This window comes from Fusarium pseudograminearum, chromosome 1, assembly GCF_000303195.2.
Source record: "Fusarium pseudograminearum CS3096 chromosome 1, whole genome shotgun sequence".
Lineage (NCBI taxonomy): Eukaryota > Fungi > Ascomycota > Sordariomycetes > Hypocreales > Nectriaceae > Fusarium > Fusarium pseudograminearum.
In genome coordinates, this window is record NC_031951.1 from 803080 (window position 1) to 818590 (window position 15511).

Consider the following 15511-nt stretch of genomic DNA (forward strand, 5'->3'; position numbering starts at 1 on the left):
GCTTTACCTTTTACCAGGAACATTTTCGACGAAACCATTGAGCACGCCTCATCACACGACGGAGCACGGAACCCGCAACCTCACTACGCACGATCACTGTTTCATCCATGTCTCTCGAGAAGTACCAGGGTACTAGGCTACGGCCAGTGACGAACAACCACGTGAAGCGTAAAATACGACATTTTTCTTATTGTATTTCTTTTTTGTTTCAACATCCACAGCGTGGACGGTGTTAAAGGCGTCATGGGTTTTCATGACACAAGTAACGGACAAGGTAAATATCTGGTTGAATTTGTGGGACACGAATTCTTGGGCAAGGCATAGTTGATAGACTGTCTGTAGATCAGAGCGCTTCTGTTTGGTCTGACTCATCCTTATCAGTATTGGATAAAGCAAGTACTATGTAGGCATAGAGGTGTCTTTTCATGGGTACTTTTGCCTGGGTGTTTGTGCTGGTCACAATTTTAACTATACAGGCTTTTGTTTATAGATAGCCAGCAATTGATGCCTGCTTTTGAAGTATGCGAGTGTGCTATTGTGGCGTGGCATGACACTGGTCTTTAAGCAAGCGGAGGGGATGCATTGACAAGTCATCGTTGGCAACCACCACGTATTATGCGTACACGTTGACTACTGGAGCCTGGTTCCGAGAGTGACCTGATGATAAGACATTTCAAAGAATATACGCTTTTAACATCATCAAATACCAACACATAAATGCCCAGCCAAACCAATGGTGAATACACTCAATATACGCCATCGCCATCGCCATCACCAAACCCAACATCTCATACACCTCACCACCACTCCTTTCTCAACCAAGACCTATCACAGCACCCCACATGCGGCTCAACCCATCATGTGATATCCCGCAAAGCGGACCATTAAACAAGTGAATTCTACAAATAACCTTAATCAAAATGGAGAACGACACTTTCTATATCGTGAGATGCAAAAAAAGAAGGGCCTGACCGGGGATTGAACCCGGGACCTCTCGCAAACTTTAGTTCTCATATAGCGAACTGAGATGTCACTCCCGAAGCAAGAATCATACCGCTAGACCATCAGGCCAGGAATTAGATCCTAGTTGTTGTTAGTTCGGGATGTGAAATTTAGATATATATAGGAAGTAGATGACATAGGAAGGGAGGGAGTTTCTTGGATAGCTTGAGGCTGTTGACATACATCGAGGCTTTATTTAATTGCCATGGATGCCTGGGCATGATCTTTATCTGATTTACTCGAGGATGCCTCAATGACTTGATGATGGTTGTACGGATTGGCTGAACGACACTAGGAAGTAAGCTGACCAAACCTTTTGTACTTTGACGAGGCAACACTTTAACAATATTAATTCGTCCATCACTCTCGTTCACGCTTGGAGCACAATTGTAAAAAGTATGGTATTCATCAAATAGCTATCAACATCCAGAACGCCTCGCTTTATATCATGCCGATCCGCTTGTCGACCCATGCATACCACTAAAAATACAGACCAACAGCTACCTCACAGCACTTGCTGGAGCACCTGTCGCAACTGAAGCACCGCCAACACTTCCACCACTTAGGCCACCTTCTGCAACAACTCCTCCAGATCTTCGAAGTGTAATTCGAATCCGATTCCCCGCTTTTGGTTTTTTGACTGGATGAGATCTCTATTTCTCAGGCTCCAGGTGAGACCACTCGGGAATGGCTTTGATCTGCTGCCACATAAACTTTTCAAGCTTGTTGGCCGACTTTGCATACGGTGTACTCTCGTTATTGTACTTTCGGCAGTTGTCGAACACCAATTTGGCATCTCTGATAAAATCCTCGGGCGTAAGGTATTGGTCTGCCTCGAGCTTGCTCTCCATAGTACTCAAATCCATGGGTTCCTTGATCACATCGTAATAATCGGCCACGTCGTCACGGTTTACTGGCACCAAGAATGGCCAGGCTGAGTTGTGGTTCTGAAGGTCGTTCAGCAGATGAAGAAGCTGGTTGTAGTTGGGTCCATGGCGAGGTTGGCGGGCCAGTTCGTCCATATCAGGTGACCATCCTGATGCTCGAATAGCTGGGATGTCAAGAGGGTTGATTTCTGTAATTCCATTCTTCCACTCCTTCGGAGGAGCATGGATGTTGTGGGATTTGGAGTACGCCCGAATCTTAGCTTGGACACATTCTTTCTGCTTAAGGAGCATGCGACCCATCTCGAGATAGCGGATCCGTGGCAGCATAGAACACTGCATAATGGTACCACCTTCGTAATCCTTGATGTAGCCCATCCAGACCTTCTTGTCGAGCGTAATCTCTTTGGTGAAGCCCTGCTTCTTGAAGTAGCCAATCGCATAGTTGTCGGCATACGTCAAGAAATGCATCACGTCGCTTGTCGCCTTGACATAGTCCTTCAAGTGGGACATGAGATGGGCACCGTATCCCTTGACTTGCTGATCAGAGCTAATGGCACAGAAGACAATCTCGGCGAAACGGCGTCCTTTAAACGGGCGATATGTGATTCCCCCAACAACTTCGAGGGGCTTTTTGACGATGGCGATGGACAAGTGAGTTCGGTCGTAGACAAGTCGCGCGATATAATCCTTAGGCATTTTCGGGAGTTGTTTTTGAAAGATACATTTAAGGCCGGTCAGGATGATGAGTGCTTCGCGTTCATTATCGTTGTTGACGACTCGGAACTCGATTTCACCATTGCGCTCTTCGATAACAGCAGGCTGGGTTACGGTCAGTATAAATGCGCAAACCTAAAACTTTGGAGTCGCTACCTTTTCAGGGAAAGGGATTCGTTTAATTTCTGGTTTCTTTTCCGGTGGCTCGGCGGAATCATCTTGCTTAATGCGCTTCGATGGTGTAGGAGACGAAGGCTCCTCTTCGGCTTTGCGCTTGCCGTCTGTTTGGCCGTATGTTAGTAATTTGACTCTTGCCGCGGTCGCATAGTGTGTAGGACTTACTTTCGTCTGACATGATTGGTGCGGGCTCAACCCAGGTTGTTGGGACTCGATATTATTCAGGGAGAAGTTGGATATGATGGGATGCAGCATCATGATAGCGGAGTGAAGCGCGTCGAGATCGTCCGTGCGCTGCTTATGTCATTCAATATGGGTCCTAAGCTGAGGGAAGGAAGGACAGGGGCACCCGCACGCACTAAACCTAATTAGTCTATGGCCACGATGCGCCATCGTAAGCTCATGAAGCTTCCCCAGAGCATCTTCTGTCTACAGCACAGAAGCTACATAAAGTTGACAGCTTGCAAGCAATTCTTCCCCGCGTTACACTCAATTCTTGCTGCAAAACTCCAGAGTACTACCAACTACCAAAATTCACCTCTTTTCCAACAAAGCCTATGGATTCTTCGCTGCATGAGGTCTGGCAAGCTGCTGCTGGCAGTCCCTTCTTCCCTACCGTGGACAAGGACACTCAGTTCACGCTCGCCTTTGCCTTGCTCCTCGTTGGTTTCTTCCTCACTGGCGTCTTTGCTCTCAGTATGTGCCATTCGTTTTTCGTTAATTTCTGCCTGCTGACCATTTTTAGACCGCACTTTGATCAACGTCCCCCTACTGGGCATTCCGGCTTCTCTCACACTTGCGTACGTTTCCTCCAACATCAATTGTCGCCTCAAAATACTGACTTCAGCAGGTTCGGAGTCGTCTATATGTTCTGTGCGGTCGGAGTCTACATCTAAGATACCCAAAAGTTCTCGTTTCGGTCGATTTCGTGTAAAATAGTTGGAGCAATCAAGAGAAGACGCTACTTGGCGCGCCAATTGCCTTTCTGCCAGTTTTTGAACCTTTCATTCACGCACCTTTCCCAAACAACCACATCCGCAACTTCGATATGTCTACAGAAGCCCAACCCATCTTCCGCGCGGTTGCGACTTCCACCAGGCCGCTGTATCAACTTTTGAGATGCATAAACTTTGCACCCCGAGTTCATGTTCAAATTACAGAGGAAGGTGTTCGTTTTGCTTCTGACCATGCGCGGGTGATGCAGGGTGAGTTCTGTGACAATATCAAAGTGACCAAGACTGATAGATAGTAGGTGTTGCGTTTCTCGATAAATCTCTCTTTTCGTCATATACCGTCAATTTACCTCCTCAGGATGGCGACGACGCGCCCGAGCTTCCTAACTTCCAGCTTTCCTTGTCATCAGTCCTTGAAGTGCTACAGATCTTTGGGGCTGTGGATGTAGCCACTCGCGCTCACAAAGCAGAGCAAGACCCTTATCGCAGCAATCTCCGGAACTACCGCCCAGATGCTTTCAGCAACCAAACCCTCGGCATTTCCGGTACTTGCACTCTTCTGTACGCTGAAGAAGGAGACCCATTTAAGATCACTATCGAGGAATCTGGCGTGAAGACGACTGCATCTTTGACAACCTATTTACCAGAAATACCCGATGATATTCCTTTCGACCGCACTGATCTCACCTTTAAAATCATTATGCAATCTCGAACACTGCTGGATTCGCTTGCCGAAATTTCTCCAACAGCTCCTTTGAAGTTGACAATCACAGCCACCAAAACCTCGCCTTTCTTATCGCTCGCTGGTGCAGGAGATCTGGGGAGTTCAGGGGTAGATTTTGCACGTGGCAGGGACCTTCTCGAGACTTTTACCATCCAAGATCGTTGGTCGCAGGCGTACAAATTTGACTTTATCAAGAATTCAACAGAAGCGATGCGAATCGCCAACAAGGTCAGCTTACGAGGAGACTCACAGGGAGTTTTGAGCCTGCAGTTCATGGTGGATATCGAGGGTGGCAAGCGAAGCTTTCTTGACTTTCGGTTCGTGCCTTTCCTCCAGGAAGATGGCGAGGATGATGACACAGATGGTGCTGAGTAGAATATCGTGGATTATTGACCACAAAACTACGGTAATCTAGTAATGAACGGCCCTTGTTTAACCTCTGCGTGTCTTTCATACTTTCCAGATCAGTAGTTAACTGGTCTTGGCAAGCTTAACTGCTGGTTTCGTGGTGAAACCCTGTCGTAGACTGTTCTGGTCCGGTTCTCCCTTGATCTACTAACGGAATGCAAACCCTTAGAATCTGGAACACCCTACATAGAAGCCATCGCGATCGGAATGGTGGACCCAGCCTTTTCGCATCACTGCATCCAGCAGTAAGTCGAGCCAACTGAACAGATTGAAAAGGGGCCTGTTCCCGCCTGTTATCATTTGATCATATCCTCCAGACATTAAATTTTCTAATAATCCGCACGACCTGCTGAGCAGAGTGACTGTCAATTCTTCATCATGAATCAATTTCGAGAGATCAATATTATCATATCACCAAGAACAAACACGACTGGCACTGTTATTGCAAAGAAGAACAGAAAGTCTGCCTGGTCTGGTTGTATCTTCAGCCCTATCAAGACTTGGGCGACAAACATGTTCGGAAACAAGCCTATATATATCGACATGGACGACGAGTCGGAGCCGTTGCTTGATGAGAAGAGAAGACCGAGGACTACACGAACGGTATCGATTTTTGTGCGCAGAGCCGCATCCCGAACGATTAGGAAATACAGCCGTCTCCCATGAATCACCAACACTCAGTCAGAGAACGTGGACCATCGGCTTCTTCGACAGCGGAATCGATAATTGAGAAGATATACGAGGAAATGAAGCACACGGCAGGTCTGTTTGATGCTATGTGGGTTTGGTCATGACATGAATTACGAACAAGAGTATATAAAAGGAATATAAATGGATGACGGGATCACGGTACAGATGCCCCTTTTGATGTTGTATGCACAATATTTCTATTTACGCATGCCCACTAGATGTTTTTGGTTACCGATTCATGCATAATCGAAAAGGCGTTTTCTATTACTATTTCAATTGACATGAGCTCTTTTGCTTTCTATGATGTCAGTTTTTACCACCTACGTCGTATAAGTAACCCAGAAGTATTCGCGTAGCGAGGTCCTGAAAAGCGCACGCTTGCTAGAGACTACATATTCTTGAGACAGCTTTTAACTTGGAGTGAAACAACATCGGCATTTCTCAGCGTGCGAGTAGAAAGAGGACTCTCCTGCAAACGCTTTCTATTCAGTAAAACAGATGGAATTTGCTGCGTTTAGCTAAAGGTACTCCCTCCTGCAGACCAAATTTCCATGGGACAAGAGACTTCTTATAAGAAGCTATCTACAAGAGTAGAACTATCAGGTTCTTAACTTGATTGACGCATTTAATGGCTTCAAAAACTTTCACCTAAAAGCCTGGAAGGTTTTGTCAACCATGAATATCGAGTGTTTTATGTACGAGTGCCTCACCCTCATTAAGAGTGAAGGAACAATGCAATAAATATAACTCGATAACCTGGCTAGCTAAGGCCGTGATAAGCCAGCATTCGAGCCAGATGCGGTAAATGTTTCTCCTTTAGCTACCAATGATCTTCTTTCTCTTCTGCCTCATGATTGATAAGGATTACTATTGTAAGTCGCGGCATTCATATCATATTAGGCACGCAAAACATTATGAGGGCCCAAGAGGGAACTCAAGATAAATACCTACTTTAGCCATATTTTTGTAGCATCATTTCTACTACCCGAACGTTTTCTTGCCAGTATCTCTCTGCTTCTGGCGCGGAGAGGTTGTCAGGCCGCCACTCAGGCTTCAGGAACAGCCCAAACTTCATCCACTCCAGGAAAACCTGCGCAGGTTCACTCTCGTAAACCAGCTTCCACTTGGGAATAGTACCCCAGAAAGCTTGGCGGAGTTCATCTGAGCGATCGTATTCTTGACCAAACCCGTTTAGAGCGTCTTTGCGGAAGAACATCTCCAGGATGCAGTAGAGCGACCCAAATGGTGCAGAGGCGATGAACTCCCAGTCGATGATGGCCTTGATTTCGGTGCTGTCTTGACTAGATACGATGATGTTGTGAGGACCCATGTCAGAATGCGTCAGGACCACCGGCGTTTGCTCCACGATGTGCGGGATGTTGTGCAAGCTGTTGGAGACAAAGTTTTGGATGCGCGTAAGATACAATGTCTTGTACTCATTAATACCTTGCTGCTTCTCGAGAGCAACTAGTGATGCGTTGATATAAGCACGGAGGTATTCTCGTACGGAGGAGAATGGCCCGCCGAGACTGTAGTGCCGATCGGGGTCAATCCTGACATTGAGCTCGCCGTTGACCAAATCGGCAACCACTTCTCCGATCAGTCGTGGTTCTGAGAGCGGAATGTCCCAGCAGGCTTGAAAAGCGCGGGCGACTTTCGGAAGAAGGCTGATCTTTTGCTCGTGGGACAAGTTGGGGTATACCGAAGAGCACATGACGCCCGGTATTAGTTGGGTTATCTGCCTCCCCATGCCAGTTTTTTCTTGTCGTTGTTTCTCGTGAGGAATAGGGTACACAGGAGGTACTGGCAGGAGTGTATGGCCAACAGTTCTAACGATATAGGACATCAAGGAGTCCATTGATGCGACATTCCCATGATGACGTAACTGAACGATATAAATTGAATCGACGCTCTCATGGACTGTCACCTTGTACGAGATGCTGAGGGCACCATCTGTGAATCTCTCCCACGATGACAAGTGCTGACCAGTGGCAGATTGGATGGCTTCGGAAAGGTCTTGTTCTGAAAGAACAATAGGGATTGGGGGAGATATTTCCTTTGATCGTCTATCGATCTTGATCAAGTATCGGTCAATGGGCACAGGCGGTCCTTCGATCTCCTCCAAAGCAGCGGACCAAGTGAAATAGTCTGGGGTTGTGCCCATCAGTGCGTAGCCGACACCTTTACCTGCTGGAGAGCCCAGGACACCAGAAAATGCAAAGGATACTATGGCAGCTGCGGCCTCATCTTGTGTGAGGAGGTTTGTTGCCATAGTTATGTACGAATATTCGAAGTTGCGAGAAGCAGTTTAGACAATGGTACGAGAAAATATGAAGCTTTCATAACAAAGAGCAATAGGCTTCGAGGTGACAACCATTGAAAGAATGGTACTATCACGTAAGCAATAGTGATTTGATGTGCCACGAGAAATATACTGGCAAACACGTCTGATTCAAAGTTTCAACTCGATGATGTTTAACAGCCTCTGAAGAAGTGGAAATATACGTGATAGGATGGTGAGAAATGTTCACCTTCGTGACTACCCGCCCACTGGCCCTGGCTTGGACTCACCAACATATCAATCAGTATAGAGAAGGCTCGCTCTCTCCTACGTTAAACTTTCTACTACGTAGAAAATGAGTTACTCCATATGTACAGCGCAATCTTGCTCCGGGTTCCTGCATACACTGGCGTAAGCGGCAGAGTTGTATCTTCTGGCTTCTCTCGAGTTACTCATTAGATTTAGCAGCAGATCGGAGTCTAGTCTAGATCGACCGATCAATTAAGCTCAAGTGACATATCGGACACACTAAGTAATTTACAGCAGGTACTACGAACAGAGGTGGTTATCTCCGAGGTGAGACCCTAGGCTGCATATGAATATCTGCATCGCAGCCTCCGGACATCGGAACTCTGCATTATGGACTCAAGAGCGAGCCCTGAGCCGAGCGCATATATCGGCGCTTGTAAATGGATGCATGTCTTGGCAATGGACTGTATTTACAAGCCTTTGTATTGTTGATGATTGGATGGGGATGGGGAAGAGAATCTCCCGTGTACACTGACAAGTACTCAGGCGGTGGGCGATGCGGCTTCTTGCATATATAGTAAAGAATTGACCATATGATCGCCTCAAAATGAAACAGGTTCTGTTGGGATAGCGGTAAGGATCGGTGATGGCAATACCTCTTGTCCAATAAATCGGCAGAAATAGAGCAAGATTTGACGGTGTTGACTGACAGCTGACGGGCATGAGCGAGTGGCGCATATGTCCGTACTAAGGCAGGTACGTAGATAGGTACCTGTGGGAGTCCTTCCTGCCTACAATTCAAAGTCTATTCTTTCCTCCTGCATACCAAGGTACCAAGGCGCCAAGGCATCAACGGGTACCAACACCAACATGTAGAGGGCATGTCATGTCGTACGGGCCTTTCTGTCGGGTTCACTTGACTTAATTACTGGGCCATGAATTGAATCGAGAGCCAGCTCTTGCTATTCAGTGGTTGATGAGTTGTTGCACAAACTGGGTACGATGACCGGGCCTCGACATTTGATATAAGACATCTTGTTTCTTGCAGGCCTGAATCGAGAGCCCCGAACAACCTCAGCCACTTTCAATCAATAACCAATCAGCACAATTCAGGCAGACGGAAGTTGGCTTGCTTTCAGCATGTCACTCCACAACACCATGTTCATGATGGATTCAACAACCCAAGGACCATCATACGAGTTCCTGAGGAATGATTTCCCCGAGTTCATCCCACCGTCTTCGTTATTGAATATATATTACTGAGACAATCCCGCAATGTTTTACTATTTACTTGTTTGCAGACTAAAAACGCTTCTTGATGCCGCATTCGGGTCCGTTGAACTTTGGGTCTATCTAACAAAGCCTCTAATCCGGCCATCAGGAATGACAGTGTTTCCACTCCAAAGAGAGCATATACTTGACGCATTTTCTCGATAAACTCTCTTTTCAACGCAACGCACTTTGTTTTTCGTTTATTATTCCAGAGTTATGTGAAACGGTTTCTCGAATTCTTTTCGTTTTATTTGTTGTATCGTCATTGCCAGGCCTTCTGCTGGCCAGTCAACATGCCGGGCTTAATACGGCGACTTATAACTCCTCAACGGTCACAACAAAAGACTCGACAGCAGCCGCAACAAAATCAGAATCAGAATCAGAATCAGAATCAGAATCGCAATGGCGGCGATCTTAGTGACTCGTGCGAGGACTTGAGTTCTTGCTGTGCCAAGAAGTCTACACAAAGGAGGACCAACACTACAAAGTCACGTCTTCCTGTGCCAAAGAAAAGCTCGGCCATACCAACTCCAGTTACTATTCAAAGGGTGCCCGAGATCCATCGTGTTGCTAATCCAGTCCCTGTCCCTGCTCTGCCAACTCCTCGTTTAAGAGCTCCATCCGTCAGCTCTTCTCGCTTTGAAGGACGAAATGCAGCCCTTGAGGCCCTCACAGGCAGTCATGCCACCAACAGAGGGCCGGCATATGTTTTTTGTCCGGTTGAGCACGGGCAATCCCACCCACATTCCTCCCAATCTTCGCGGTACCTGCGCCCCCCTCGTTCTAGGAATGACAACTATGGTTCTGTCAATGACAGTAGCTCACACCATGAGAGGGTCTCGCCCGAGGCTTCGATTCTTTCTTTGTCGGACCATGGCGCTGACGTTTACGAGGCCGAGCCAACCAGCTGGCAGCCTGACCAGCCTGTGTACGACGGTCAAAGCCTTGGCTCGTCATCAGACAGCGTTGACCGTCTATTTCGTGAGACTGATGAGGCATTCAAAGCATTAGGCTCTGCACTTAGAGAGACCCAGCGTGCATCGCAATTGTCAAATCTACCTCCACCACCATCACCACCTGGAATACCTACACAACACAAACATTCCAAATCCATGCCTCTACCAGCAGGCTTTCAAAAACATTCGAGATGGAGAGGCGAGGAATCGTCCTCCATTTCCTCCCACCGGTCATCCCCAGACAGGCGGATATCGGTGGTCAAGAAACCTCAAAGAAAGAAGCAGAGTTTTGTTGGACAATCCTTTTCCAAGGCGGCGACCCTCACTCCACGATGGACCTTGTCAGAGAATATGACGGATATTCTAACGGGTCAGCGTTTCAGGCGCATCGAGGCTGATGAGATGCTGACACCCGATCGCATCGAGGCGTTGCGAAGGAAACGAGAAGCGGCGCAACAACTAGACGACGAACGTGCCGAGGAACGTGCCAGAGAGCGGCACTCAATTGAATCGATCCGGAGTGACGCTTCAGACAACTCCGAGACAGATGTCGAGCCATTTCATCTCGACGAATTGGCATCTCGGATAAGAGCGAGACAGGCTACAGAAAACACGGCTGTTCCGGTCGAACCAATACTCGTGACCCCCGAGCTGACACCTGATCTGGATTCCTTTCCTCTGGATATCTTGAAAAACAAGCCTGTGGTGGAAGACAGCGAATCTATTCGAAGTGTCCATGATAATAGCGACGCTTCACCAGACACCTCGCCTCAACTTCCAGTCAAAAACCCGGCGCGAGCCGGCACAGAAACTATTGACTTACTACCATCAATACCGGAGGTTTTGGGAGATGTGGCAGCCAAGTTGAAACCTAAGTCGCCGAGTGATGAACCAGCCGCTGACCCTCCGAAGCCGGCCATTGAGGAGACAGACGAATACTATTACTTGAAGAGCACACCTTATACACTCACAAAACCCTCTTTCCGTCATGGGCCCATCACCTTGGCCAAGGCTGAAGTGGAAAAAGGAATAAAAAAGATGGACGATACACTGGACTGGACAGCATTCCAGATGGCGATTTTAGGAGGAGCCGGAGATTTATTCCAAGATATGTCCGTCGACGAGGACACCAAACAGGTGGAAGAAATAACGTCATGGTTCGACACATTCGGTTTTGAGACATATGGGGTGCTGGTACCTGGAGACGTGCCTGAGCCCGAGCCAGAAGCTGAGCCAGCCCATGTGCATGCGCAAGCGACACCATCGCTACGGTCTTCATCCCATAGCACTTTCTCGTCAACGCCTTCCACCATCGACACAGAAGTTGACCTTCCGATCCCGGTGGGTGCTGAGTTTCCCTCCGGGTTCTGGAACGCCCCGGCGCCCGGTCAGGATCTGGACAAAGCTAAGTTTTTCAACAGTACAGGGCTAAAACGATGGGTTGGCGAGGGACGCCCCAAGCGCCCGACTTCACACAGCGAGGACGAGGAAAGCCTACCACCGAGCCCGATGATGCCTCTCGTGGTTCATATGAGCGTTGGCGAAGCCGATATTCCGGATACGGTGCCGATGGGTTATAACCTTCATCACGACCTGGGTGACTTTTTGAAATGGGAGGCGGAGAATGTGTATGCCTCTGGGTTTAGCAAGTCGCCTTGAAGGTGAATTGCGGTTGGTTCTTTTGTTTTGGCTGATTGATACCTATGGTCTTATGAGTTGGGATACTGATATCTCCTTCATGACATTTCATTTTTGACACTTCGTACTTTATACCTAGGCATTTGGAGCGCCTGCAGCATTTACCTACCAAACTAATATAGAACGATAGCAACGTTGATACGAAGTATCACGCATAGATGAATTAAAAGAATAGATGTTTGATATTGAATGTTGTTGGTGTTGACAGTGATAACTCACGTTAGAAGTCAAGTAAGGTTTCTTGGCAGGGGATACATCGCTAAACCAATCAACATGACCACTAAATCATGCTTAACTCCACCACATGTTTACATCTCACTTGTAGCACATTTCAACATCATTTACAACACAAGAGACGAAAGAAACAGACAAAGCAAGACTTTTCACATATCACCAAATCCTAACCACCTTGAACTCTCGTCACCTCATCCTAAAAAACCCGCGCAGTATTTCTTACACCAAAACTTTTGTCATCACAACAAAAGCTCTTTGTCCACCCTCAAGCCCCAAAGCACTCAATCACATACCAAAGAAACAGAAACAAAATGCTCAGACGTCCCGCAACAACACTGCACATCACCTCAGAAGACGTCGCGTCCTACGAAGACCGACGCGCCCGCGAGGCCCTTGTCGCAGCGCAGCAGGCCCGAAGAGCTGCGGCTGTGGCGGCTGCTCAGCAGAGCCAGGCGGATATGGAGGGCGTGCATCAGGCGCTGCAGGAGAGGGAGAGGGATGATGATTTGAGGAGGGCTAGGGAGGACAGGATGGGTGTTTCGAGGAGACGGTGAGGGAGCTGAGGCGAGGGCATTGGGACGATGAGAAATGGGAAATGGGAAATAGGAGACTGCAGACTTTGAGGCCATGGTCACTGTGTTGATATGCTTTGTCGGAATTATTACTTTTATTCTTTTTGATACATATAAAAACCTGCTCTGTGTGAGCATCAACAATCCAGCTATCAAGCACGGCTTTTCCCCAAGAGAAATAAATCCTCCCCTGTCGACGTAATATACTGTAAGACTACTATATACAATAGCACATCGCTACGCATGCTTCCTTCAGCGGATATAGTATAGTCTATCCCTTCCATGCAAGATATGCAAAAAACAACAGCACCATCCAAACCACACGCCACGCCGTGGTCCATAACTCTCGACCAACCACCCCAAGAGCTTTCTTACCACCGATACGTTTATCCTGAACGCCTGTGGTATAAAGATTGTCGTCGAGGTGGATACGCGGCCCGCCTGCAGACCCCCAGCCCCAGCGCTTATCGTTTCGTCCGCCGCGCCGAGCCTGCCATCGGCCTGATGTCTGAACGGGGGATGCGCTCCTCCCGTGGCGCGGTGCTGCGCGCGAGGGGAAATGGTGTGCTGAAGTGCCGGAGGATGTCGTATTGCGGTAGGTTGAAGCTTCGGGAGGGTCCATCTTGTCCTTGTATACGGGTAGAACACTGGAAGATGAATGTTTCTCGGGTTCGAGGGCGAAAGGGGTGAGTGAGAGTGCGGGAACAAGTGCTGCGCGGACGACTAGAAGGACGAGAGTTGCCACGCCGAAAACTATATACTCCATATACGTGTGGATTTGGTTAGGCAAAAGACACATGTGCGTCTGAATCGTCTGCTCTGGTGATCCAGGTAGTGGTTTACCCTTGGAATCAACAGGGTTAAACATGCTGACCATGAGAAAACCAGGCGTAGGCACACCCATGGCCATGCTCATACTCTTGACGGTGATTTCGCGGACGTTCTCCTTGGCGTCGGAGTGCACAACCTCGCAGTAATCGTGATCGTCGCCTGAAAAGACATGCTTGATGTTTCCTATGCTCTTGACCAACTTGATCGAGTCAAGCTCGTTGAGAACATTCTGGTATTGATATCCCCCGACAATGCTAAGGGCGTTTCGATTGTCTGGAAAAACAGGCTCCTTCTGGCCCTTGGGGGGTGTCGTCGGCGGCCAGTGCTCTCGTTGAGGTCCGCAGGGTGTTCCAGGGGCTCGGTATAATGGAACATGCGTAAGAAGAATTGTAGGAAACTCAGGACCATCGCCCTTGTCTGCTTCAGCACTCTTGCCCCACGTTGGCTTCGACCTGTCCAACTCCTCGACATTATGGGGGTATCGTAGACCTCCCTTGAGGTCGTAGTAATGGCGCAGCTCTTCCTCGACTGCTTTTCGCTTCAATGTCTTGACGCCGTCCAAAAACTCATTCACAGGACCAAAGATGGGCTTCAGATCGTGCTTATTCTTGTACTCTGAGGTATCAGCACTCAAAGAGACTGAATCAACTGACACAATGGTGTGGTTTCCGATGACGTCGACGCGGTTAACATCACCAAAGAAGGCCTCGAATCGATCTCGAACAGAAGTTTGGACCTGCGCACCAAAGCCCAAGTCGTGGTTTCCGGGTAGACTGGCCACCAGTTTTCGTCCACGCTGCCAGGACCCAGGTACTTCGCCTCCGTCGTTGAAGTGCTTAAAGAAGATGTCTCCGAATCTCTCGTACTCGTGCAACCAAAAGTCTTCGCCGTATGTATTGTGCCACGACTCGACCAGCTTCTTTTCATCTTTAGAACGACCCCGCCCCCATTTCGGATCGACGAATTTACCCTCTCGCGTCTTCCACTCGCGACCGCCGTCGAATAAGTCGCCCAGGAAGAATAAACTGTCGGGGTGTAGACGGCTCTGCATCGCTCGGTAGCCTCGTCGTAGGTAATTATCGGTTATGAGAACTGTCAGAGGGTTGAGAGGCCATGGACGGCCGGGGTAGGAGTGAGGATCGATGATTTGAGGATCGGCGACGAAGACGAGGTGGTGAGGTTTCGCATCTTTCGGCTGTATATCGTCAGTCTCTGTCCCATTGTGTCTCAAAGCACATGTTCTTGAGAGCCAAACATACCCATTTCTCCCAATGATCCCAGTCGCAACTTGCGACTTTACTATTAAACACCCATCTCTCTCCATACAGCAGTACCACGAGCCAGAACAGTACCAGCATGTGAGGAAAGCTTAACAACCGTCTCGAAGTCAAATTTCGCTGTAACCGTCGCATAACCCGTTCGCACGTTCTTAAAGCCATGCGCTTTCCAGGACCGGCGGCCCATATTCTTAGCTGGTGCGCCGCATGCTGCGCGTTGACTGATAACACATGGCCTATTGATTGAAGGTTCCTTGGGATCTTGGAACTGGTACGATACTGATATGGGCGCGACATGATGGCGCCATGCCCTAGAATGCGCAAACAAGAGGCTGATTTCGTAGCGTATGTTTCTGTCGTATCGTGCTTTGTTTAGAATATGGTTGTTTGCTCGTCGTCGATGTGGCCTGCGCTGATCGACAGGTTCAAGGGACAAGGAGACCCCTTGATGTTGAAGCGAATGACGATGTTTCAGTCAATAAGACTAGTCTCGTCCCGTGCACTTTTGAATATCGGGTCCGTATCGATAAATTCGCCGTATTCTCGTGTTTAATGTCGCACAATGTCACTAAAAAGGTGAAAGATT

At 48.2% G+C, this 15511-nt stretch overlaps 6 protein-coding genes across 6 annotated transcripts; 3 read left to right on the plus strand and 3 right to left on the minus strand.

The window, feature by feature from the left end:
• Positions 1 to 1655: 1655 nt before the first annotated feature.
• Positions 1656 to 2958, minus strand: FPSE_04357 (uncharacterized protein; the record flags this gene model as incomplete). Its single annotated transcript, XM_009257475.1, has 3 exons — positions 1656 to 2708; positions 2760 to 2884; positions 2946 to 2958. The coding sequence occupies 3 exons, from the start codon at positions 2956 to 2958 to the stop codon at positions 1656 to 1658; spliced, it is 1191 nt and encodes a 396-aa protein (XP_009255750.1).
• A 206-nt stretch (positions 2959 to 3164) lies between these two features.
• On the plus strand, positions 3165 to 4832 carry FPSE_04358 (uncharacterized protein; the record flags this gene model as incomplete). Its single annotated transcript, XM_009257476.1, has 5 exons — positions 3165 to 3174; positions 3294 to 3476; positions 3526 to 3580; positions 3720 to 3985; positions 4033 to 4832. The coding sequence occupies 5 exons, from the start codon at positions 3165 to 3167 to the stop codon at positions 4830 to 4832; spliced, it is 1314 nt and encodes a 437-aa protein (XP_009255751.1).
• Positions 4833 to 6507: 1675 nt separating this feature from the next.
• Positions 6508 to 7827, minus strand: FPSE_04359 (uncharacterized protein; the record flags this gene model as incomplete). The annotated part of the gene is made up of 1 exon (XM_009257477.1): positions 6508 to 7827. The coding sequence occupies one exon, from the start codon at positions 7825 to 7827 to the stop codon at positions 6508 to 6510; it is 1320 nt and encodes a 439-aa protein (XP_009255752.1).
• A 1823-nt stretch (positions 7828 to 9650) lies between these two features.
• On the plus strand, positions 9651 to 11972 carry FPSE_04360 (uncharacterized protein; the record flags this gene model as incomplete). The annotated part of the gene is made up of 1 exon (XM_009257478.1): positions 9651 to 11972. The coding sequence occupies one exon, from the start codon at positions 9651 to 9653 to the stop codon at positions 11970 to 11972; it is 2322 nt and encodes a 773-aa protein (XP_009255753.1).
• Positions 11973 to 12556: 584 nt separating this feature from the next.
• FPSE_04361 (uncharacterized protein) lies at positions 12557 to 12799 on the plus strand (the record flags this gene model as incomplete). Its single annotated transcript, XM_009257479.1, has 1 exon — positions 12557 to 12799. The coding sequence occupies one exon, from the start codon at positions 12557 to 12559 to the stop codon at positions 12797 to 12799; it is 243 nt and encodes an 80-aa protein (XP_009255754.1).
• A 289-nt stretch (positions 12800 to 13088) lies between these two features.
• FPSE_04362 (uncharacterized protein) lies at positions 13089 to 15222 on the minus strand (the record flags this gene model as incomplete). The annotated part of the gene is made up of 2 exons (XM_009257480.1): positions 13089 to 14843; positions 14908 to 15222. The coding sequence occupies 2 exons, from the start codon at positions 15220 to 15222 to the stop codon at positions 13089 to 13091; spliced, it is 2070 nt and encodes a 689-aa protein (XP_009255755.1).
• Positions 15223 to 15511: the final 289 nt, after the last annotated feature.